Source organism: Paramisgurnus dabryanus, chromosome 4 (assembly GCF_030506205.2).
Source record: "Paramisgurnus dabryanus chromosome 4, PD_genome_1.1, whole genome shotgun sequence".
Taxonomy (NCBI): Eukaryota; Metazoa; Chordata; class Actinopteri; order Cypriniformes; family Cobitidae; genus Paramisgurnus; species Paramisgurnus dabryanus.
The window spans coordinates 19,359,885-19,383,862 of record NC_133340.1 but is presented as its reverse complement, the minus strand read 5'-3'; the positions used below and the strand labels follow the sequence as shown (position 1 = coordinate 19,383,862).

At 36.5% G+C, this 23,978-nt stretch overlaps 3 protein-coding genes across 4 annotated transcripts; 1 reads left to right on the top strand and 2 right to left on the bottom strand.

The window, feature by feature from the left end:
• Nucleotides 1–1,755: 1,755 nt before the first annotated feature.
• On the top strand, nt 1,756–17,202 carry LOC135752364 (uncharacterized). 2 transcript variants are annotated; one of them, XM_073814527.1, is made up of 4 exons: nt 1,818–2,554; nt 2,638–2,905; nt 3,222–3,873; nt 15,622–17,202. In XM_073814527.1, exons 1-4 carry the CDS (start codon nt 2,399–2,401, stop codon nt 16,280–16,282), a joined length of 1,737 nt encoding a protein of 578 aa, XP_073670628.1. In that variant the 5' UTR covers nt 1,818–2,398; the 3' UTR covers nt 16,283–17,202. The 2 variants fall into 2 exon arrangements, with proteins under 2 accessions (XP_073670627.1, XP_073670628.1); XM_073814526.1 differs by lacking the exon at nt 3,222–3,873 and having other exon boundaries at nt 1,756–2,554; nt 15,306–17,202.
• Nucleotides 5,087–11,420, bottom strand: LOC135760506 (uncharacterized). Its single transcript, XM_065274514.2, has 3 exons — nt 11,124–11,420; nt 10,728–11,028; nt 5,087–9,841 (listed from the first exon to the last, which is right to left on the bottom strand). The coding sequence occupies exons 1-3, from the start codon at nt 11,277–11,279 to the stop codon at nt 8,154–8,156; spliced, it is 2,145 nt and encodes a 714-aa protein (XP_065130586.1). The 5' UTR covers nt 11,280–11,420; the 3' UTR covers nt 5,087–8,153.
• A 2,629-nt stretch (nt 17,203–19,831) lies between the features above and the next one.
• Nucleotides 19,832–23,024, bottom strand: LOC135760526 (uncharacterized). The gene is made up of 2 exons (XM_065274539.2): nt 22,652–23,024; nt 19,832–22,027 (listed from the first exon to the last, which is right to left on the bottom strand). The coding sequence occupies exons 1-2, from the start codon at nt 22,917–22,919 to the stop codon at nt 20,940–20,942; spliced, it is 1,356 nt and encodes a 451-aa protein (XP_065130611.1). The 5' UTR covers nt 22,920–23,024; the 3' UTR covers nt 19,832–20,939.
• Between the last annotated feature and the right edge of the window lie 954 nt (nt 23,025–23,978).

Genomic DNA, 23,978 nt, shown 5'->3' with positions numbered 1-23,978 from the left:
TAAAAAATATATATAGGCTAATGTGTTTTTTCCTTTTGGTTTTTTTTATACTTTTTTAATACTTTTTTATTTATACATATATTTTCTATTTTCTTCCGTTGTTTGCTCTTATTCTGGTTTATTTTGTGTACTTTTTGCAATGTGACCTTCACTAGATTAACATTAGTCAACACACACCATAGAGGTTGATTAGTGATTCTCACAATTCCCAACTTGACATGGTCCACAAGCAGGCATCCATATGAAAGTGAATTGAATATATGCCCTCCAACTGCACCATTGTGTTCGGCAGGCAGATGTGCAATTTCAGTGGATCATCTGCACGAGGCTTTCATGGGCAGCAGTCTTTCCATTGCATAGACCACACAGGTCGGGTCGTTCCAGCTCACATTACTTTGGCTTGGTTAGCGTTTCCTTTAGTATCACTTCAGAGTGAGTTTGGTTGTGCTGGCTGGGGGTCTGGCTAGTAGCACATTGCAGTAGTTCAGTCTGGATAGGACAAGAGTCTGGTCTAGGACTGTGTAGCATGGTCAGATAGGAAAGGTCTAATTTTCCTAATGTTGTTGAGGATAAATCTACATGAGTGGGCGGTGCTGGCAACATGCTCTGTGAAACTATGCTGATCATCAATGATCACTCCCAGGTTTCTAGCTGTCCTGGAAGTCGATACACTAAGCTGAGAATCATTTTAGTTGCAAAAAATGCCATGCATACATGCAGATGTGCGTGTGCAATTCTGGAAAACACTGGTGTGGTGTTCCTGATTCTCATCCTGTGGATGTTTTTTTTTTACTGCTAAAAGGTAGTTTGGGAATTTACAACAAAGGACAGATGACAACTGAGACCACACACGCACAAGGGTGAAACTAACCTGCATTTAGCAATGACACTGGCAGTGACGATTCTCTCAGACCAATCAATGATCTACAGTGTTTTCATGTCACGTTTTAGCATTAGCCCAGCTTGCTTGGAACCTCAACCGAGGTGGTACTAAAAACGTATTGTGTACTACATACTGTACCCAGTGAAAAAGCCCCGAAAAGTGAGCTGACCTGACCCGTGGGGTATGAAAAGCGTCATACTGCTCAGGAACTGACTGTCAACCAGTTTCCCAAATCTGGGTGTGGGGTATGTGGTTTAAGTAGTCAAGGTATTTGGTCTGAGCAAAATGAAATACATTGTTCTGCCAACAACATTTGAATGAGCCAAGCAATATCAAATGTCAAATATCAAAAATCTTGGATGCCATCTTGAAAATTACAACTTTCTAGTGGTCAAACTTGGGTAAACTTTTAGTATGTTATTAAGGACGCCTATACAACAAAGAACAGCTGAGAAACCTTTTGTTCGAATTTTTTATAGATTTTTTTCAGCATACCAGCACCAGCATCCCATGCTTGTCATACCAGCATGACCAGCAAATGTTGTGTTTTGGTGCTGTGACCACTAGGTACCCTTACGAACATTAACCTTTTTGTGGTAAAAGTGTAGTAACCATGTTTTTTTGGTGTATTGATTGTTATCAGAAAAACCATGGTTTTACTACACCAACTATGTTTTTTTTTGGTTTTAACTGTAGTAAAACCATGGTTAATTCTGTTATCCAGCACCAAACCAGCATGGGAATACATACAGGGACTTTTTCCTCTTATTAAAATAGTTTTTAATTTTCTCCTACGAGTTTTTATTTAACCCATAGAGAGTCAGCTGTCTTCTATCCCTTACAAAAATCAACCATGTTTTTTGAGGGTAAAGGTGTAGTTTTACCACACAAAACCATGGTCAGTTTTCGTAAGGGATATGTTATTATTACTACGCATAACTAATATGTTTAATCTTATCCGCTGTAGCATACTCTGCTTCTTATGTTGTCCACTTTACTGTGATTTCTCCTGCTTTTATTAATGTAGAGCTGCTTTGAAACAATTAAACAATTGTGGAAAAGCGCTATATAAACAAAATTAAATTGAATTGCTTTCTCCTTTTTTGTGTTTATTTTTATAGCCCATCTTCCTTAGTGATTTCTGTGTTTTATTACCCATTGCTGAATTAGAGCAATGCTGCTGAAAATAACATTGCTGACTATATAGGGTCATTCATTATAGTTCAGTTTTAAACTTCTTTAAACTTTTATTTTATAATTATTACCCATATTTAGGGCTGCAATGCAGTATTAATATTTAAGTTTTATAATTGAAATGTATATATATTATAATATACCAGTGCGAGTCTGACGTTGTTGAGTGTCTTCTCTCTCCAGTACAGCAGGAGGCGCTCTGCAGCACTTTAGTACGCGGATAAACCCACTTAAGAAAGAAAGAAAGAGCTCGCGTGTTTTTCTCTCTTGAGTGTTTTATTGAGTGTAAACAGAGTCTTGTCTCTGTGTATTTTAGTGTTGATGATGAGAGATGAGATGTGCTGTAAATCAGTAGGAACTGATCTGTCCATGCTGGATATTGATGATTTCATCACAGAAATCTCTCACCTAAAGAAAGAGGTGGCGTTACTGGAGACAAAGCTGAGGTTAAGAGGAGATGAAGGACTGAAGAGAGAGGTTTGTACAGGTTAAACATCCCTTACCTGAATCAGACAACATCAAATCATTTCTAATCTTACTCTGTGTGTGTTTGTTGTGAGTCTTCCACACAGGACTCTGAGCTCAGTCTGACTTTACTCTGTTATACTGAGTCAAAGCCCACAGACTCTCAGGACACTACAGTGTGTGACAGTAATCAGGGCTTACAGGATGAGGAATCTACTGATCAAACCTCCACAGAGTCTCTGGATTCTGTCTGGAACGCTGGAGAACAGCAGCAGATCCTGCCGACCAAACTGAAGATGGTGGTAAAAACTGAACCTGTAGAAGAGGAAGATCACCCTGATGATGATGATTTTATTCCCTCAGGTATGTTTTCTCTTTATTTTGTAATATAAGTAAATGTTGATATGTTTAATTCTTGTGAGTCAATTTCAGTTTGATGAATTATAAGTTATTATTATTCATGATTAAACTTTTCGGAGCATTAATAACATGGGGGTATAATGGAGATAAAACATCATTACTAGCATTAGATTTTTTCATTTTAAAGTCCCAGCCCCCCTCACATATATTTGTTTCAGCTGTCACATGAAGCTATAACAGGACTGACAACTGTTTAGTGGTTCTGTGTGAATATAGAAAAAGACCTGAAAGTTATTAAATACTATTGTTTTACTTTCAGAAGTGAAGAGTGAATTATGTTTGGATGGAGAAATAACGTCCTCGACTCTTTCCTGCATCACCGGTGTAGAGACATTGAGCTCACAGAGACATTTAGAGAGAAAACACACCGAACCGAAACTCTTTACCTGCACCAGATCTGAGATCAGCTTTACTACCTTACAAGAGAAGAAACTTCACATGAGGACACACAATAATGAACAGTCTTTCTACTGCAGTGAATGTGGCAAATATTTAAGCAGCAAACACTCTCTTGATGGTCATAAGAGAGTTCACACTGGAGAGAAACCTCATCACTGTAATGTTTGTGGGAAGAGTTTTAATTGTCGCAGCACTTTAGTAAAGCACCAGAGAATTCATACAGGTGAAAAACCTTACAAATGCTCTCAGTGTGAGAAGATGTTTACTCGATCCGACATCCTGAAGGTCCATGAGAGAATTCACACTGGAGAGAAACCTTACGTCTGTTCTCAATGTGGAAAAAGCTTCACTGATCTATCTCGTTTCAGGGTTCATCAGAGAATTCACACTGGAGAAAAACCTTATCACTGTAGTGTTTGTGGGAAGAGTTTCAGTCGACATTACAGTTTAGCAAAGCACCAGAGAACTCATACAGGGGAAAGACCTTACAAATGCTCTCAGTGTGAGAAGACGTTTACTCAGGCATGTCACTTAAAAGCCCATCAGAGTAAAGCCCATACTGAGAACAATTTACTCTGAAATCATCATAGCGTTTCAATCTGTGAAAGTCATACCCGGAGTGCTTTAGAGGTCAATCACATTAGGGTTTCATGTGGTTTAGTGTTGTCGTTTGTTAACAGCCAATGCAGGCCTGGATTGGCCATAGGAAAGACCAGGAGAATTCCCGATGGGCTGGTCTGTTTTTTTGCCAAGAAGGGGCGGTGTTGTCATGCCACCGGGTTGAAGGTTGCTGTCCTTAGGCTGCCAGTACTTATCCAGCCCCACTTGAAAATGTTATTCTCAAGTTGATTGTGTCCTGAGTCCCAACCACTTACTGGAAGAATTCTTGCATTAGGGTCTATTAACATCTAAGACGTATGGAAAACGCAGGACGCACAGCTTTTTTTCTTCTTTTCAAATCCCTCGACCTGTGAACACGAGTTTTGTATCACACTTGTCTATATTTGAGTGTGGTTGCCATTTGTCTAGATTTAAAAATAAACTTGAACGCGACTTCATACGAACTCTAAAAGGAAAAGGATCTACAAATTGTCATAGATGTAACAAGGAGTTGTCTATTGCAAAAGTATCAAAATTCTATTTGATGCAAAGCTTATCAGTTTATTGGAAAAAAGTAAGTTTCATATGACTATCTCAAGTAAAACAAAATGTTGAAAGTTATATATTTGTTCTTTTTTGACACAAGGTAGGCCTACCTTACATTATTTGGCAATATACATGATCTAAGTACTAAAAAATGAAGATAGGGATTTGTATTTTTCCATCTGTTTCCCCTGTATACTAGATAAATATTGTATATTGTATATAAAGAGTTTTCAAACTTTAAAAAAATCTCAAGATTTTTTCAACATCAAAAAAATACAGGGAAAACACAAACACATTTGTTCCCTTTCAGAAGTTTACTCTAATAATATTAAAACACCTTATGGTAGGGCTGCAAGATTATGGGTAAAATAATTGTTTAAGGCTACCGTACGTGCACTGAATTGGATTTATTTTTATTTTTAAATACAATGAATTGCACGGCTGCAGAGGACAGTACACTGTCATTGCATTGAATCAATATCACAATTGCACCCTCCATTAATGTTGAAAAATAGAAATTTCAACAAACCACCATTTTGGTGATCAGTGTTTGCTTTATTTGGGCTCTTGGCTCATGACATTTGCCTAGTTTATTCTTTTTCAGTGCGTGTGTTTGCTTATTTAAGAACACGTGCACTGATGAAGAAGGCAATTTTTCAACGTTAATGGGTGTTAAGTTGGAATGACATTATGCTGCTTTTGGTGTTAATCCTTTTGTGACATGATAAATGACATCATCACTAATGATACAAACTTCAACACTGCTGGGAGTCATGGATGAGTGTGGTAGTATGTTGATATCCAGCATGCATTGCAGCATGAAGCTTACTTCTGTTGATTGTCATCATTGTTGAGTTTCATACACTGAATTTGATCATTCATAAGAATATTACAGCCATAAAACTGCTTCAATCTCACTATACTTTCACACAACATTTACACATCATTAACACAAAACACTATTTTTAAGTTTACAGATTAAATCAACTGATCCCCTAAGATCCTAATTTTCTTTGCAATAACCGATGCATTTTAAGACACTGTTACAACAGCCAGAGAAAACTAAACATTAAAACGCAAGAGTGAAGAGCCCAACTAAAGCAAGCATTGATCACCATAATGGTGGTTTTTTAATTGGGAAGTTATAGTTTTTCTGACTGCTATTTTGGATTTATTTAAAAAATAATTTATTAATTTCCTTGGTGCTCTACATCTCTTAAATAATATATTTGGCAGCAGACCTTGTTTTCTAAATAGCAATGTAACAGATTAAGGGCTCTTCAGAAAACACATTTCAATGTTATCATTAGGAAGTATTTTCATGAATGTATGCTTCATGTCAGATTGTGCTTTGCCATTTAAAAGGCATCTTAGTTTTCAGAAGAACAAACACGGAAAAAACACATTCAAACATGGAAAAAAATGAAAGATTTAACTTAGTGAAAGTCAAGAGCTTAACTAAAGCAGACACTGATCTCCATAATGGTGATTTGTTGAATTTTTTTATATTTTTTCAATATTAATGGAGGGTGCAAACTCATTGACATTGACAAATCAAAATTTTTAACATTGTTTGAATGGTTGCTTGCTATCTGGGCATACAGAGGGAACATAGTTTATCCTTTATGGTCAAGTGCCCCCAAGTTCCCCAATAACAGGACAAAAAAGAAGAGGCTACAGATAATCTATGGCGTAGCTACAGCGTAGACCTAACACATGAATATAAATTAGATTAAGGACCCAACCCCCTTCACCCCCGTGTACAAAAACCTGTAAATATTTACTATAACTATTTAAATCATGTTTTATGCTACGTCCCACAACACTGTTTTCTACCGGCTGGATATTAAAACGGATGTCTCATACAAAAAAGGAAATAAGTCACATCTTTTACTTCCGCGTTTGAAAATAAGATGGATAAAAGGATGAAGTTCTGAAGGGCCTCCAAGGTCTGCATTACATGATGTCATCAAAGCATGGACTCTCAAGTTTAATAACAGTACTGAAATAAAGTTACAATTGAAATTGTTACATCATAAATACATTAAATGGTAAGTAATAATACAATGAACTGTTTCCAATATGTATGAGATATTACCTGTTAGTAAAGTGCAGTGCTCAATCCTGGTCCTCAAGGACCCCCTTTCAAAAAGTTTTAAATGTTTCCTATTTTAAAACACTTTCTTCAACTAATCAGCCTCCTTTCAAAATGGTAAACCATTTGGCACCCAAACAAGCTGATGAGTTAAATCAGGTGTGTTAAATAAGGAGAATCTAAAACTTTTTGGAAGGGGGTCCTCAAGGACCAGGATTGGGAAGCACTGGTAAAGAGAACAGAGAAAGAAAGAATGTTAGAAAAAAAGAAAATTTGGAAGAAACTTGAGAATTGGAATCTTGGCCTTATGGCCTTTACCCCAGAGCTTAAGTAAAGAGGAAGAGCATAGAAAATGAACGGAGTCCCAGAACAGAGCTCATGGAGATCTCCCAGAAGAAGAAAAAAATAGCCCAGAGCCTATGCAAACATTGTCTTTTATCATCCCTTGATCATATGACCAAACCCAACATGATACATTCAAACAGACCAAGACCATCTTACTACATTCCTACGTTTTCAATCTTATATTTTACAGCTCATTTGATAAATTAGATTTTTTGCTATGTAGCCTACGTTTATAATGCTAAACAGCAAACTAGAGCACGAATCAAGCGCATATTTCTCCTCATTGGTCTTTGTTTTAAACTTGTATCAAAGTTGTAAACTGTGTGTTGGGTCGTTTTTACCCAGGGTTGGGTCACTATTGGACAGAACACAACAGCTAGGTTGTTTCAACTCGTGGTTAATTGACAACAACCCAGCAGTTGGGTTAAAGGGCCCATGGCATGAAAATGTTAGCACTGCCACTTTGTAGGTGTGAGCAAAAATGTGTCCTTTAAAATGCAAATTGGCGGATGAAGTGCAAACACTGATCACAATGATGGTGGTTTGATGCAATTCAAACTCAATTGCGCTGTCAATTATTTTTTCTTTCCCTCTGCACTAAATGGCAGTGATGTGGTTGGATAGTGCAGATTAAGGGGGTGGTATTATTATAATAAGAGCTCCTTATGACATCATAAAGAGGGCCAAATTTCAATGACCTAATTTTTGCTCACGCCTACAAAGTGGCAATGCTAACATTTTCATGCCATGGGCCCTTTAAAATCAACACAGCACTTCTTAGAGTTGTTGTCTTGTTGTGTAATGTATTTTGCTGCATTATTTGCATGCACTGTTATAAAACTCAAATGTAGCTAACTGCATGTTTAAATACAAGGCATGTGATTGGCCAAGGACAAAAAATAAGAGACTACAGATAATCTTCGGCATAGTACTTACACACAACTATAAATTGGACTTAAGGAAATTGGATTTATCATCAGAAATCACTGGCTTTACCCCCCCCCCCCAGGAAAATGTATGAACTAAAAAAATTCTAAAACTTAATATTGTAATTAAACAAAACCTATTAAATTATACAATGCATTGCCTTACTTTTCAGATTTTTTTATTACACAGAATTTATGAAACATTAATGTATTTTTAAAATTTCATAAAACTCTGGCCCCCTTGGCACAATCTCACAGCCCCAGTTTGAGAACCACTGCTCTAAAGCACTGGCGTGTATAGATTCACTATGTTTTCAAGTGTAGTTTGTTCTTCAGTATGTTTCTTCTGATGAGCACGAAGACTTCCAGAATAGGTGAATTTCTCTCCACAGATAGAGCACTGGTAAGGTTTCTCTCCTGTGTGAACTCTTAGATGGGTTCTCAGGTCATTTGATCGCGCAAACGTCTTCTCACACTGAGAGCATTTGTAAGGTTTTTCACCTGTATGAATTCTCTGGTGTGACGCTAAACTTTGAGGTTGACTAAAACTCTTCCCACAGACACTACAGTGATGAGGTTTCTCTCCTGTGTGAAGTATCTCATGGGCTTTAAAGGATGATGAATGAGCAAACGTCTTCTCACACTGAGAGCATTTGTAAGGTCTTTCACCTGTATGAATTCTCTGGTGTGACACTAAACTTTGAGGTTGACTAAAACTCTTCCCACAAACACTACAGTGATGAGGTTTCTCTCCAGTGTGAACTCTCTTATGAAATCTGAAATTAGATGGACTTGAGAAGCTCTTTCCACAGATCGAGCAGTCGTAAGGTTTCTCTCCGGTGTGAATTCTCTCATGGACTTTTAAGGACTTTAAAAGAGCAAATGTCTTCTCACAGTGAGAGCATTTGTAAGGTTTTTCACCTGTATGAGTTCTCTGGTGATTCACCAAACTGTCATGTCGATTGAAACTCTTTCCACAAACACTACAGTGATGAAGTTTCTCTCCAGTAGGAACTCTCTGATGAACTTTGACATGAGATGGATCAGGGAAGCTCTTTCTACAGATTGAGCAGAAGTAAGGTTTTTCTCCAATGTGATCTCTCTCATGGGTTATTAAGTGATCTAACTCAGTAAACGTCTTCTCACACTGAGAGCATTTGAAAGGGTTTTCTCCTGTATGAATTCTCGTGTGTTTCACAAAATTGTCATGTCGAGTAAAACTCTTCCCACAAAGATTACAGTGATGAGGTTTCTCTCCAGTGTGAATTCTCTGATGAACAATAATTGCACTTAGACCAGTGAAGCTCTTTTCACAAATCGAGCAGTAGTAAGGTTTCTCTCCGGTGTGAATTCTTTCATGGACTTTCAGATTAGATTTTAGACTGAAACGTTTATCACAGTGTGAACATTGATAGAGTTTATCAGAGTGTGTTTTTTGGTGTGACTTTAGACAACCTGAATCCCTAAAGGCTTTGTCACATTGATTGCACTTATATGGTCTCTCGTTGGTGTGTATACGCACATGTTTCTTTAAACAGGTGTTTTCTGAGAATTTCATCTCACAGTGAGGACACTCGTATGGTTTTTCTCCTGTGTGAATTCTCTTATGACCATTAAGACCGTGTTTGCTGCTGAAGTAATAGCCACATTCAGTGCAGTGGAAAGGCTTTTCACCATTGTGGGTCCTCATGTGACGTTTTAGCTGAGATAAGAAGACAAAAACCTTCCCACACTGCTGACAGTGAAACTGCTTCTTCTTCTCTTTGTGCACTTTTGAATAATGACGTCTCTTTTCTTGTAAGGTAGTAAAGCTGATCTTACATTTGGTGCAGGTGAAGAGTTTCTGTTTTGTGCGTTTTCTCTCACGTCTCTTTAAATGTCTCTGTGAGCTCAATGTCTCTCCACCAGTGATGCAGGAAAGAGTCGAAGATGCTATTTCTCCATCCAAACATAATTCACTCCTCACATCTGAAAGAAACATGATACACAGAAAATGATGAATTGAGATTCTGTATCTTTTTCTATATTTACACAGAGACAAATAGTACACAATTAATCAAGTAATTGGATTCTAAAGTATGAAGTCGACTCTGAATCGCTGAAACGAGTCGTCATATGGATTGAATCCCCTGCCTGTCTTTATCCACGTAATACGAACATTTTGCATAAAAATCTCCGCTTACAGTCTTGCTCGGGAGAAACGAAAACTATGACCTGCCCACAGACACTTTAGTTAGTTAGTTAGTGTGTCAACATCACATCACGCTGTGTTTCAGTCTGTGTTGTTCTCACTACCAAAGGATGAAGATCTGAAGAATCAGTGGTTAAAATTACTTTTTCAAAGAGGGATTTACTAAAGCAATAAGCCCCAAGAAGAAGTGGGTTACCAGTGCATTTTGTAACAGCTAAGGGGCGTTGTTAGGCACGACCCGAAGCGGATGTTATCGTTATTTTGTCACTTATTGGGAGCAGTATGCTAGCTGGAGCCATTCACTTCCAGTCTTTGTGCTAACCTAAGCTACCGGTGGCTGCGTCAGACAAGAGATATAGCACGCACGGAGATGAAAAAGGTACTTATCTAACTCTGGGGGATATGGTGAATAAGCTAAATTCCCATAATGTGGGCGTGTTCCTTTAAGAGACCTTTATTAACCAGCATTCATTTGAGCTTTTTTGCTTCTGTCATTGTCCTGACCTGGCAACGTTGGGTGCGGGATCTTGTGACCTCACAAAACTAATCGATTATGAAATTTGAAGCTCTAATTGGTTTTAGAGTTACATTGACAATTTGGGCCGGCAAAGTTACTGGATTATAAATTGTACAAATACAACATAAATTACGGAGGATACATACCTGACAAAATAAAATCATGACCATCATGATCGCCTTCATGTTCATTTGGTTTAGGTTTTGTTTTGATCTTCATCATGAGGTTCCTGCAGTCGATGAGTTTGACTGAACACATCGTGAGTTTGGTCTGCAGGATCTGCTGCTGTTCTCCAGCGTTCCAGACAGAATCCAGAGACTCTGTGGAGGTTTGATCAGTAGATTCCTCATCCTGTAAGCCCTGATTACTGTCACACACTGTAGTGTCCTGAGCGTCTGTGGGCTTTGACTCAGTATAACAGAGTAAAGTCAGACTGAGCTCGGAGTCCTGTGTGGAAGATTCACAACAAACACACACAGAGTAAGATTAGAAATGATTTGATGTTGTCTGATTCAGGTAAAGGATGTTTAAGCTGTACAAACCTCTCTCTTCAGTCCTTCATCTCCTCTTAACCTCAGCTTTGTCTCCAGTAACGCCACCTCTTTCTTCAGCTGAGAGATTTCTGTGATGAAATCATCAATATCCAGCATGGACAGATCAGTTCCTACTGATTTACAGCACATCTCATCTCTCATCATCAACACTAAAATACACAGAGACAAGACTCTGTTTACACTCAATAAAACACTCAAGAGAGAAAAACACTGAGGATAAACAAACACATCACACGCGAGCTCTTTCTTTCTTTCTTTAGTGGGTTTATCTGTGGACTAAAGAGCTGCAGAGCGCCTCCTGCTGTACTGGAGAGAGAAGACGCAACACTTCATTCATCATTCAATACACAAAACGATTGATGTTTCTTCATGATGTCGTAGAGGATAGAAACGATTATGACCAGATTAAACATACAGAGGAATAATTGACGACGGGCTTTTGAATTATAAGAAAATAATAAACACCCAAGGTGGTAATGCGGAATGACGCGAGACGGACTGCATATTAAAATAATTCAAAAGATCTGAGACAATTATTCTGCAAATACCATGCTTACCACTCCGGTGCCTATTTTTAAGACATTTTAACGGTTAGGTGTGCGGTTAACAGAAAAATAATCATCACCCATGGAACAGCCAATCAGAATAAAGCATAAAGTAAATTAAATAGCACACATCACATTATATAAATGCATCCAACTTTATAATAATTTACTCATTCATGTATTCACATATAAATGTATATTGTAAATGTCTTAATCAAATATTTATATTTGATAACATTGATTATGTTCTTGGTGCTTATGTTATATCTGTATATTAACCCAAATATACGATAATATGCATTATGTTTGGAAACTTCTTCATATGAATATTAAAAACTCTTTAACACTTCCACCTCAACATCCAATTTAATTCCATATGCAAACAACATGTTGGAAGACCCAGTTAACTTGCCATCTGAAAGTATAACCTCTGATTGATCACACCACATCTTCATAGTTTATAGACCCCTGCCTAAGTACACACCCTGAGGTGGTTTTTTTTTTTTTTTTTTTTTTTTGGAGTGTCAGGTCATCTCTGAGTTTCCCTCAGTCATCTCTGTCTTTACATCTCAGTCTTTCTGAATACTTTTAAGCCCTTTTAGGACTCTTGTCAGGATGAGGATGCGAAAATATGTTTTTTTCAGCGTACTTCTAAGTTTGTGCCAGGCCTAGGCATTGTCTTTTCATTTACCAAGAATCATTTGCATCAAGCTGGCTTTCTCTCTCATCAATCCTTTCAGTCAAGATCATCTGAAGCCTCACTTTCTTTTAATGGAAATGCAAGTATCATACTTATTCAGTGATATATCACACATCATTATCACCCTTTTAACTAAGGTGCATTCGCATTAAGTAATTTATCGTTTGTTTTAGGCTTTGATCTGGTGAATTACAAATACTGCCATAACTTCATGATTTATTATTTTCTCTACTTCAACGTTTACTTGTCCCAATACTGAACTGTATATATGTGTGCGTGTTTGTATGTTTAGAGTAATATGTGTTTAATTAGTGGATAAAGAATTTTTATCAGACATGATGTTGTTGTAGTTCATGCTCATAATCTGGAGTCACTAATCATTAAAGTAATCGCTACCTGCTCTTAAAGCTGTTGGATCAATTTTAGGATATTCATCTTTCTAGCCAAGAGAGCTAATAGTTTATAGTGTCTGACTAAACATTCGCTGGACGAATGTTGGCCAGACACCCAAGATTGTTTAATTGGTATGGTGAAGAATGTTTAAAATATTAATAATTAGTATAAATAATTATCATAAGCCGCTCATTTAAATTCCCTTAAATACATAATTGTATTATTGAATAAACTTTAAGACTTTAAATATACATAAAAAGAGCATACAAATACGAAAATTTATAAGAAGAAGTGTTGAGTGTCTTCTGTCTCCAGTACAGCAGGAGGCGCTCTGCAGCTCTTTAGTCCGCCGATAAACCCACTAAAGAAAGAAAGAAAGAAAGAGCTCGCGTATGATGTGTTTGTTTATCCTCAGTGTTTTCCTCTCTTGAGTGTTTTATTGAGTGTAAACAGAGTCTTGTCTCTGTGTATTTTAGTGTTGATGATGAGATGGATGTGATGTGCTGTAAATCAGGAACTGATCAGGGCTTACAGGATGAGGAATCTACTGATCAAACCTCCACAGAGTCTCTGGATTCTGTCTGGAACGCTGGAGAACAGCAGCAGATCCTGCAGACCAAACTGAAGATGGAGGTGAAAACAGAACCCACAGAAGAGGAAGATCACACTGATGATGATGATGATGATTTTATTAACGTTAATTCAGGTATGTTTTCTACTTCAGTTTTGTAATATAAATTAATGTTGATATGTTTAATTTTAATTTCAGTTATCATTCGTATATTATTATTCGTGATTTAATATTTGGGATCATTAATAACATGGGGGTATAATGGAGATATTTAACATCATTATTATCTTTACATTTTGTCATTTTAATGTCCCGACCTGGTGATCTCAGGTATTCTAATCACGACTAATCGTTTGCAGAATAAAAGTTTTTAATTACATCATATATGTTTCTGTACTTTAAATATAATAAATAAATAGAAACACATGCATGTTTAATTTTAAGAAAAAAATTATTTATATATTAAGTATTCATATTTATATATAATATAAATGACATATAAATATAAAAATGTTCATACACATGTAAATAATCCTTACACGTATACATGCATGTGTGTGTATTTATATGTACAGAGCTATTATACACAGTACACACACGTTTATTCTTCAAACGATTAATTGCGATAAAGGGTGTGACGGATCACAAAATTCACGGTTCGGATCACATTATAGTTTTTGAGGCGCAGATCGGATAATTTTTCGGATCAGCAAAAAAGGGGTGGGAAAATCAAATAAAGAAATAACAAACATTAATAGAAAAGTACAAAGCACATTAAGGAAGGTCTTAAATTAGCATTAGGTACAGATATTAAATCAAATGAATAATTATACTGTCTTTATTATATGGATTAAATCTAATTATAATTTTTTGGAGTTACATAAATGATTTTCTTTTTGTCTTGAGCTGTTTGATTAACATAAGTGACAAAGACTTAAGTAGGTTATTTGAGGTTACTGTCTCTTTAAGACAAAATAAGCACAGACTGGTGTCTGACTCCAATCTTAACATACATACACACTTAAGACATAAACAAATGTTGTTATTAGAAAAATAATACTGTGGGGATCATTTTGTTTGTATGTGCCCTGTCAAAAACAGAAAGATTTTATGTTCGCTTGCTTTTTTGAAACGCGTCTCTCCATGTGTGCACTTTTCAGTGCATTTAAATACGCGCATACAGACACAGATAGAGGGCGAATTCCAAACGGTGCAACAGAAACAGTCGCCCACATAAAAACGTTACGTTGTTTTTCATTGCTCTATTGGCCAAATGTATGTTAATGTACTACAGTATGAGACACAGTAGCGCAACTCTTTTTAAAATTTACACATCAAGAGTTCTGATCTTTGAAGGGCATAGGGATGATCACGTCTGACTGGATCTGGACAGGACACATTCAACCGCAGAAAACTGCTCACTTTGTAGTTAAATCACTTGAATGTTAACATTTGCAAGCATTTGAAACACATGCAACTCTCCCTATTTAAATTTGTGTATTCATTCGCAAATCACATGTGAGCCGAACTGTGGGTCGTGATCAGTATGGATCGCAGATCAACTGCGATCTATCACAGCAGTGCGATTAATTGTTATGATTTAAGAACTGGCCAACATTGGGGAGGAACACAGTATGGGCTGACAAAGACTATGTAACAATGCGACACAGATTTGATCAGGTGTCTTGTGATAAAAGTCTGAAACACCCAATGAAGCTGAGGTGCACAACTGATGTTGTGTCGCAGGATCATTCTTGTCTGCTCCCGTCGTCACTCATAAAACATGGAATGTCCTATTAAGCAGTGCTGACTATTGGGACTGTAACGACGCGTCCTACTAAGCAAATCTATGCATATCTACTGTTGACACCAATTAACAAACTCTCACATATAGTTGTCACATAAAGCTATAACAGGACTGTCAACTGTCAATATATTAAATGCTGTTGTTTTTCTTTCAGATGTGAAGAGTGAATTATGTTTGGATGAAGAAATAACGTCATTGACCCTTTTCTGCATCCCCGGTGTAGAGTCATTGAGCTCACAGAGCCATTTCGAGAGAGAACACACAGATCCGAAACTCTTCATCTGCAGGAGATGTAAGATTAGCTTTACCACCTTACAAGAGAAAAAACTTCACATGAAGACACACAATAATGAAAAGTCTTTCTACTGCAGTGAATGTGGAAAATATTTAAGCACCAAAAACGCTCTTGATGGTCATAAGAGAGTTCACACTGGAGAAAAACCATATCACTGTACTGTTTGTGGGAAAAGGTTTAATTCTTGGAGCAATTTAGTGTCACACCAGAGAACTCATACAGGTGAAAGACCTTACAAATGCTTTAAGTGCGAGAAGACGTTTGCTCGATCAGATGTCCTGAGGACCCATGAGAGAATTCACACTGGAGAGAAACCGTACGTCTGCTCTCAATGTGGTTGGAGGTTCTCTGATTCATCTCATTTAAGTATTCATAAGAGAATTCATACTGGAGAAAAACCATATCACTGTAATGTTTGTGGGAAGAGTTATAATTGTCGCAGCACTTTAGTTAAGCACAAGAGAATTCATACAGGTGAAAAACCTTACAAATGCTCTCAGTGTGAGAAGACATTTACTCAAGCAGGCCAATTAAAAGTCCATGAGAGAGTTCACACTGGAGAGAAACCTTTTGTCTGCTCTCAATGTGGAAAGAGCTTCTCTGATCCATCTCGTTTCAGTGTTCATAAGAGGGTTCACACTGGAGCAAAACTTTATCACTGTAATGTTTGTGGGAAGAGTTTTAATCACCGCGGCACTTTAGTGACACACCAGAGAATTCATACAGGTGAAAAACCTTACAAATGCTTTCAGTGCGACAAGACGTTTGCTCGATCAGATGGCCTGAGGACCCATGAGAGAGTTCACACTGGAGAGAAAACTTACGTCTGCTCTTAGTTTGGTTGGAGCTTCTCAGATTCATCTCGCTTACGTTTTCATAAAAGAATCACATTGGAGCAAAACTTTATCACTGTAATGTTTGTGGGAAGAGATTTGATCGCCGCAGGACTATAGTGTCACACCAGAGAACTCATACAGATGATAAATCTCACAAATGCTCTTTGTGTGAGAAGACGTTTACTCCAGCAGACCATTACAAAATTCCATGAGAGAGTTCATACTGGAGAGAAACCTTACGTCTGCTCTCACTGTGGAGAGCTTCTCTGATCCATCTTGTTTCAATGTTCATAAGAGAATACACAGTGGAAAAAAGTTATCACTGTAATGTTTGTGGGAAGAGTTTTAATCAACATTTAGTGTAACACCAGAGAATCCATACAGGTGAAAGACCATAGACTGTAAAAAAAGATGGACGACGCCTGTTCACTCTCTTCCATTGGTGAAAATTGAAGCCGCCAGTGTCCCGATATGGCGCTGACATCTTGGGTCTTGAGTCTGCGCAGTAGCGATTTAGGGACCAGTCATACGCAGTAGTGAGCAGGAAGTGAAGCCGCGAAATCAAGACCCCAACCTCGCTCTCGCAGATTGCGCATATCACACGATATCACAGCTGTCAATCATGACGTGACACCACCGTTTTTATATTATTAAATAACTAACTAAACACACTTATTTTAAAAACGAACATTTGAATTTCCATCAGCGTGATAAAAACTACAGTAAATGGCAGAAATCAGCTTTGGAAAAAAAATAATTGAAGTGTAATTAAATTTTTTTGTTGGCCTCAAGTCCCATTGAATAACATTGGGAGGCAGGCTTTATTACCTATACTGGGACCAGTCACTGGGGGGCGATCGAGACGTTTTGGCTTCACTTTTCAGGGCTTGTGCGGCACGCTTGTGAAAGACCTTACAAATGCTCTAAGTGTGAAAAGAAGTTTGCTCAGTCAAAACACTTAAACATCCATGAGATAGTTCCATCTTTTTTCAGTGTTCATTAGAGAATTCACACTGAAAAAAACTCTATTACTGTTGTGTTTGTGGAAAGAGTTTCAGTCGATATGACAATTGAATGTCACACCAGAGAACTTGTATAGGTAAAATGCTCTCAGTGTGATAAGACATTTACTCAGGCACGTCACTTAAAAGCCCATCAGAGTAAAGCCTATTCATAAAACATACTGAGAACAAATTACTCTGAAATCATCATAGCGTCTCAATATGTGAAAGTCAAACCCGCAGTGCTTTAGAGGTCCACATAACATTAAGGTTTCATGTGGTTTAGTGTTGCCGCTTGTTTACAGCCAGTGATTTCTGCTGAAATTGGACAGAAACCATTAAATAAATGTTCAATATGATTAATTTGTCAATGTTTATTGCATCTAATCAATATCACATTTCCATTCTCCATTAATGTTGAAAAAAATAAAAATTTAAACAAACCACCATTATGGTGATCAGTGTTTGCTTTAGTTGAACTCTTGACCGATGACATTCGTTAAGTTAATTCTTTCTAAGTTCTTATGGGTGTTTCTGTAAGAACACATGTGCACTGATGAAGAAAGCAATCTTTCAAAGTTAATTTGTGGATGGTTGTTTTTTATAATAGGTGTCAAGTTGGAATAACATTATGCTGTTTTAGGTGTTGATCGTTTTGTGACATTCTCTGCTTTGTAAATGCTGACAAACTTAGACATCTTCACTTGTAATTAGGGATGTGAATGTTTGTCATTTTTTTCATTTTGATTAATCCATAGGTCTGAAAAATAAGTACTCGATTAATTGGTGGTGGGGCAATCAAAGGAAGAAATTTCAGTTTTAACAGGATGTGTGATGAAGTAAGACTAAAGGGTTATTAAACACAAAGTGAATCGCTTTCTATATGACGCACTCTACGTTATATTAAGCATTGATACAACATAAATGTATTATACAACATGCATCTATCTGCACAAAGTGCAAGACTTCAACTAAGTTATGTACTCCCATTGTGGATGTGCACCATAACCCTAACAGTGTGTGTAACACTAAACAGACCTCCAAATCCCGCCATAACCACAAAATAAATAAACCCAAACGATAATTGTTTCGTGATTGGTTATCAATGCCACAATGCGAGATGTTTACATACTTTGGTATGTATACCACTGGAGTACACTGAATTGATCAGTTTTTTAATTTTTTATTTAAATTTTTTCTTTGATGTTCTACATCTCTAAAAGAATATATTTGGCAGTTGACCTTATTTTCTAAATAGCAATGTAACAACTTAAGAGGTCTTCAGAAAACACATGTCAATGTTATCATTGAAAATTATTCAGAGTTTCCGCTTCTTGCCGGGTGGTTCTTTGCCATTTAAAATCCTTAAATGCATGGCAAGCCTTTGAATTGAACCTATTGAATCTGTTTCTCAGGCAATGCTAAATAAAAATCATTTTTCATTTTATTTAACATCACTTCGTCTCCTGTCTCCGTTTTTATCTTCATGAAGTCAAAATACATATGACTGATATATACTGAGAGCTGTGTGTGTTAATTGTTTAACCTTAATCACTTTACAGACAAAAATAACTAGCTTTCACTAACAATGCCATCTTGAACTCTTCTGCATTCACGAGACATTGCTATAGGCACACTGCACAGCGACTTGAGTCCAAGATGGTGTTGTCACTGGAAGCTATTTATTACAGTTCAAAAAGTTTCAAATATGGTTCTTTTTCTTACAAAATCACATCTCTTACCCACAACATACTTTAATTTACATCTTAGGGCCATGTGGATTAAGCCTGTGAAATATAGATGCATTTTTGGGGATTGAAGTTGTTCCCTGATGCCTTTTTACTACTGTTATAATCTTGGAAAAGCAGGGACATTTACTAAAATAACTCCAAATGTATTCGTCTGAAAGATGATGGACGTGTATATCTTGGACTGCTTCAGGGTGAATAAATCATGGGGTAATTTTGATATTTGGCTGGGGTATGCATTTAATAAAGTTCTTATCCAAATTATTTTAAAGATGTTGTTTAAAGTGATAAAATTAAGATGGTTTAATCCCCCATTTTTGAATGTTTTTATAAGGACAATTTTTTTTAAAAGAAAATGCGTTTTATTTTTCCAAACAAAGTTCAGGAGCATTTTATCATGTTTTTTAGAATGGCAGTGTCAACATTCAAAGAAAGACCAGCATACTGTATGTTAACCTTGACAGACCTTCTGCTTTTGCCAACAAGATTTTGCCCTTTAACGAAAAGGTCTCTCTGGAGCCACATACAAAGTTTTTATTTGTATTTTTAGTGAATTAACATTCATGGGACATCTTTCTAATACATTTTTGTTATTAAGAAAAGTATGAAACATGATCTCTAATTTGAATAATACAAATTCCTAAATAATTACTTTAGTCTTTAATTGACATCAATTCACATTTGATAAGCCCAAGGCTTTGGAGAAATACTGAATATATTCTAGACAAGAGCTAAAGAGTGGTATCATCACATAATATCAGAAGTTGAATGTGATAGATTTAACTGGGACAGATGCAGATGGGTCATAGCATGAAAATTTGACTTTTCCATGTTTAAAAGCTAAAATTGGGCCCCCAGTGCTTCTATCAAAGTAGAAATTTTGAGAAAGAACAACCCAGTAACTTTGTTTTGGTAAACAATTCTCTGCAAGCTTGTGAAAAAACAGCTCATTCAGATTTCACCTGTTTTGTGACATAGGTAGCGAGTCGCATTACAATAATACAACCTCTCAATCTGCACTATCCAATCAAAGCACTGCCATTTAGTTCAGACAGAAAGAGAGAAGATAATTGACAGCATAATCGAGATTCAATTTCAACAAACCACCATCATGGATATCAGTATTTGCATTTTATTAGCTCATTTGCATAAAAAACACAACTTCGAAGTGTCAATTTTAACATGCTATAATAAATTATCTGTGGGGTATTTTAGCTTAAACCTCACATATGCCTCTGGAGATTCCAAAGACTTATTTTACATCTTAAAAATATCTCATAATATGACCCCTTTAAAGGAATAGTTCACTTTAAAATTAAAATTCTGTCATCATTTACTCATCCTAATGTACCCGTAGTTATAAACCTGTATTTTTTATTTTGATGAAAACAAAAGAAGATAATTTGATAAATGCTTGTAAGCACACAGCTGATTGTAACCATTTGCGTTCATAGTAAGAAAACAAATATTATGAAAGTGTTGTGATAAATGATTGTATGCACACAGTTGACGGTACGCATTGAATTTCCTCGTATTTGTTTTCCCTAACAAATACTAATTCGTATTTATTATTGATATCATAATAACAATAGTTTTCTATTTTTCAATTTCATGTAGGCCTACAGCTGTTTAAAAACAATAAACAACTGTGAATTCAATGGCATGTATTAATACAGTTTAGCACCACAATCACACCCTCCGTAAACCTGACGTAATGCTCAGATCTGAATGAGCGACCTGTTTATTTGTTGGGCGAAAGAGGGAAAATTCAGCACAGTTCTTGAAAAAACCTTTGCTTTATTGTGCCGCAAATAACCGAGATCAATGTAGTAATAAATTGTTTTTGTTCTAGTGCATAATAGCATCGAACCTTAACTCCAATTTCACGCAGTGAGTGACTTCAAGACTTTAAGACACTTCGATGATTTCTGGGTAGTTTGTGTCATCATGTTTCTTCTTCTGATGATGCTGAAGACTTCCAGAATAAAGAAATCTCTCTCCACAGATGGAGCAGACGTAAGGTTTCTCTCTTATGTGAACTCTCTCATGGGATTTTAAGTGACCTGATCTTGGAAACGTCTTCTCACATTGAGAGCATTTGTAAAGTTTTTCACCTGTATGAGTTTTCTGGTGTGTCACTAAACCGACATGTTGACTGAAACTCATCCCACAAACATTGCAGTGATGAGGTTTCTCTCCAGTGTGATTTCTCTCATGGATTTTTAAGTAACCTGCACATGCAAACACCTTTTCACACTGAGAGCATTTGTGCATTTTTTTATCTATATGAGATCTTTGGTGATTCACTAAATTGTCATGTCGCCTAAATCTCTTCCCACAAACATTACAGTGATGAGGTTTCTTTTCAGTATGAACTCCCTGATGGATTGTCAGCTGATATTTAAAACTGAAACATTTATCGCACTGTGAACATTGATAGCGGTTCTCTTTAGAGTGAATTTTCTGGTGTAATTTTAATGAATCCAAATCATTAAAGGGTTTTCCACATTCGTCGCACTGATGCGGTCTCTCCTTGATGTGTATAAACAAATGTTTCTTCAGAGTGGCTTTATATCTGAATCTCTTCTCACACTGAGGACACTCGTATGGTTTTTCTCCTGTGTGAATTCTCTGATGATTAACAAGACTTTGTTTGCTGCTGAGATATTTCCCACATTCAGTGCAGTGGAAAGGCTTTACTTTACTGTGTGTCTTAATGTGAAGTTTTAGATGAGATAAGAAGCCAAAATCCTTCCCACATTGCTCACAATCAAACTTCCTCTTCTTCTTCTTCTCCTCCTTTCTGTGCTCTTCTGAATGACGTTTCTTCTTCTGTATGGTAGTAAAGCTGATCTCAGATCTGGTGTGGGTAAAGTGTTTCTGTTCTGTGTGTTCTCTCTTTAAATGTCTTTGTGAGCTCAATGTCTCTCCACCGGTGAAGCAGGAAAGAGTCGAGGACGTTATTTCTCCATCCAAACATAATTCCCTCTTCACATCTGAAAGAAACAATTAAATTATCTTTTCACTTTTATTTACTCACAGAAGGATGATTTGAGATTTTGTATCTTTTTAAAATATATACAAACACAGACAAAAGACAGCTGTCTGTCCTGTTACTATAGCTGGGTCATTGCAAATCAAATAAATTAAAATTTTGTAAAGTTGCGAAGCTAAAGAGTTAATATTTTTTTATATATATTTTATAGGAATTAAGATAAACATAAATAGTTAATAAAGAAAAAATGGGTCATTTCCACTATTCTGTGGCATTTCAGGGAAGTACCTTTATAATATCCATGATTTTATCATTTCAGCCGAAAGCGGGCATATTAAACTATAAGAAAATTAAATTACATTGAATTAAAGCAGCAGACAAATGTGCAATTCCCTGACAAATCATGAACATTGTCTAAACTAATCTTCTTAAAATGTATAACATTTTAAGAAGTTAATAAGATTGCATATACAGCACTACTGCATTATCACAAAAACTAATAATCTCCTTAGATTTTACTGCTTTTCTTGCCTTTTGGTTAGTGAGTTTATGACTTAAAAAAACTATTTTATATACAGAAACTCACATGACCGTTAAAAATACTACAATGATTAAGGAAACATACCTGTCAGAATAAAATCATGACCATCCTGATTGTCTTCATATTCAGCTGCTGGAGGTTCAGTTTTTATTTCTGTAGGTTCAGTTTTGATCTTCATCGTGAGGTTCGTGAGTTTGACTGAACACATCTTGAGTTTGGTCTGCAGGATCTGCCGCGGTTCTCCAGCGTTACAGACAGAATCCAGAGACTTTGTGGAGGTTCGATCAGTAGATTTATCATCATGGAAGCCGTGATCAGTTCCTACAGATTTACAGCACATCTCATCTCTCATTATCAACACTAAAATACACAGAGACAAGACTCTGTTTACACTTAATAATACACTATAAAGAGAGAACAACACTGAGGATACGCAAACACGTCACACGCGAGCTCTTTCTTTCTTTCTTTAGTGGGTTTATTGGCGGACTAAAGAGCTGCAGAGCGCCTCCTGCTGTACTGGAGGGAGAAGACACTCAACCAGGGCTGGGAATCGACTCCAAAAAGAATCGATTCTGAGGCGTTGGGATTCCCATAAAAGGTGATCGAGTCCTTCTTAGAAGCCCGGGTAAGAGTACACACCCCTAATAAATTCAAAACATTAAAACATGACATTGTCATAACGTTTGAAAATAATAGAATGTAACTTTTGTCTAACATTCACAATATAGGTTTTTTAAAGTTAATAGAAATTGATAGAAACTTTTTTCATTGTTACATCAGTTAATTGTGTCTTTACAATAAACTTCAAAGTATCAGCTTTCAAATGAGATCAAACTTGTGCTTTTAGTGCTAAGCCTTCAAGAACTTTATCTATTCAGATTCATTAGATTTATCTCTCCATCACTAAATCTGTCCTCACATATATCAGCTCTGTTGTGAGAGTTAATCCTTCAAATAAACCATGAAGATACAGAGATGAAGTGACAAACATTAGGCAGGAGATGCTTTGAATAATCTTAGTTGCGTTCTCAATGATTGTCAGATTAACTTCGCTGACTTTAGCAGATTTAGGAGGTGTAATTATAGGACATTCGAAGAGTTTCGTTGCAAAACGAGATAAGTCTGTTTTTAACATTTTTGTCAAAACATGTTTATTATTATGTTTTATGGTGCTACTTAGCTGTATTTTTTAAGTTATGAAGGTTTAAATCAAAACAAACCAACTCAAGTTGAATTGATATTAATTGGAATGCACAACCAAAAGACGAGATCTCTGAAAAATTTATAAAATCTCATTTTGCAACGAAACTCTTAACTGTTTCACAACATTCTCAGTATGTTAATAAAAACCTTACTAAAAACTGCTTCATAGGTATTTCCGTTTGTGATTGTGAAAACAAAGATGGCC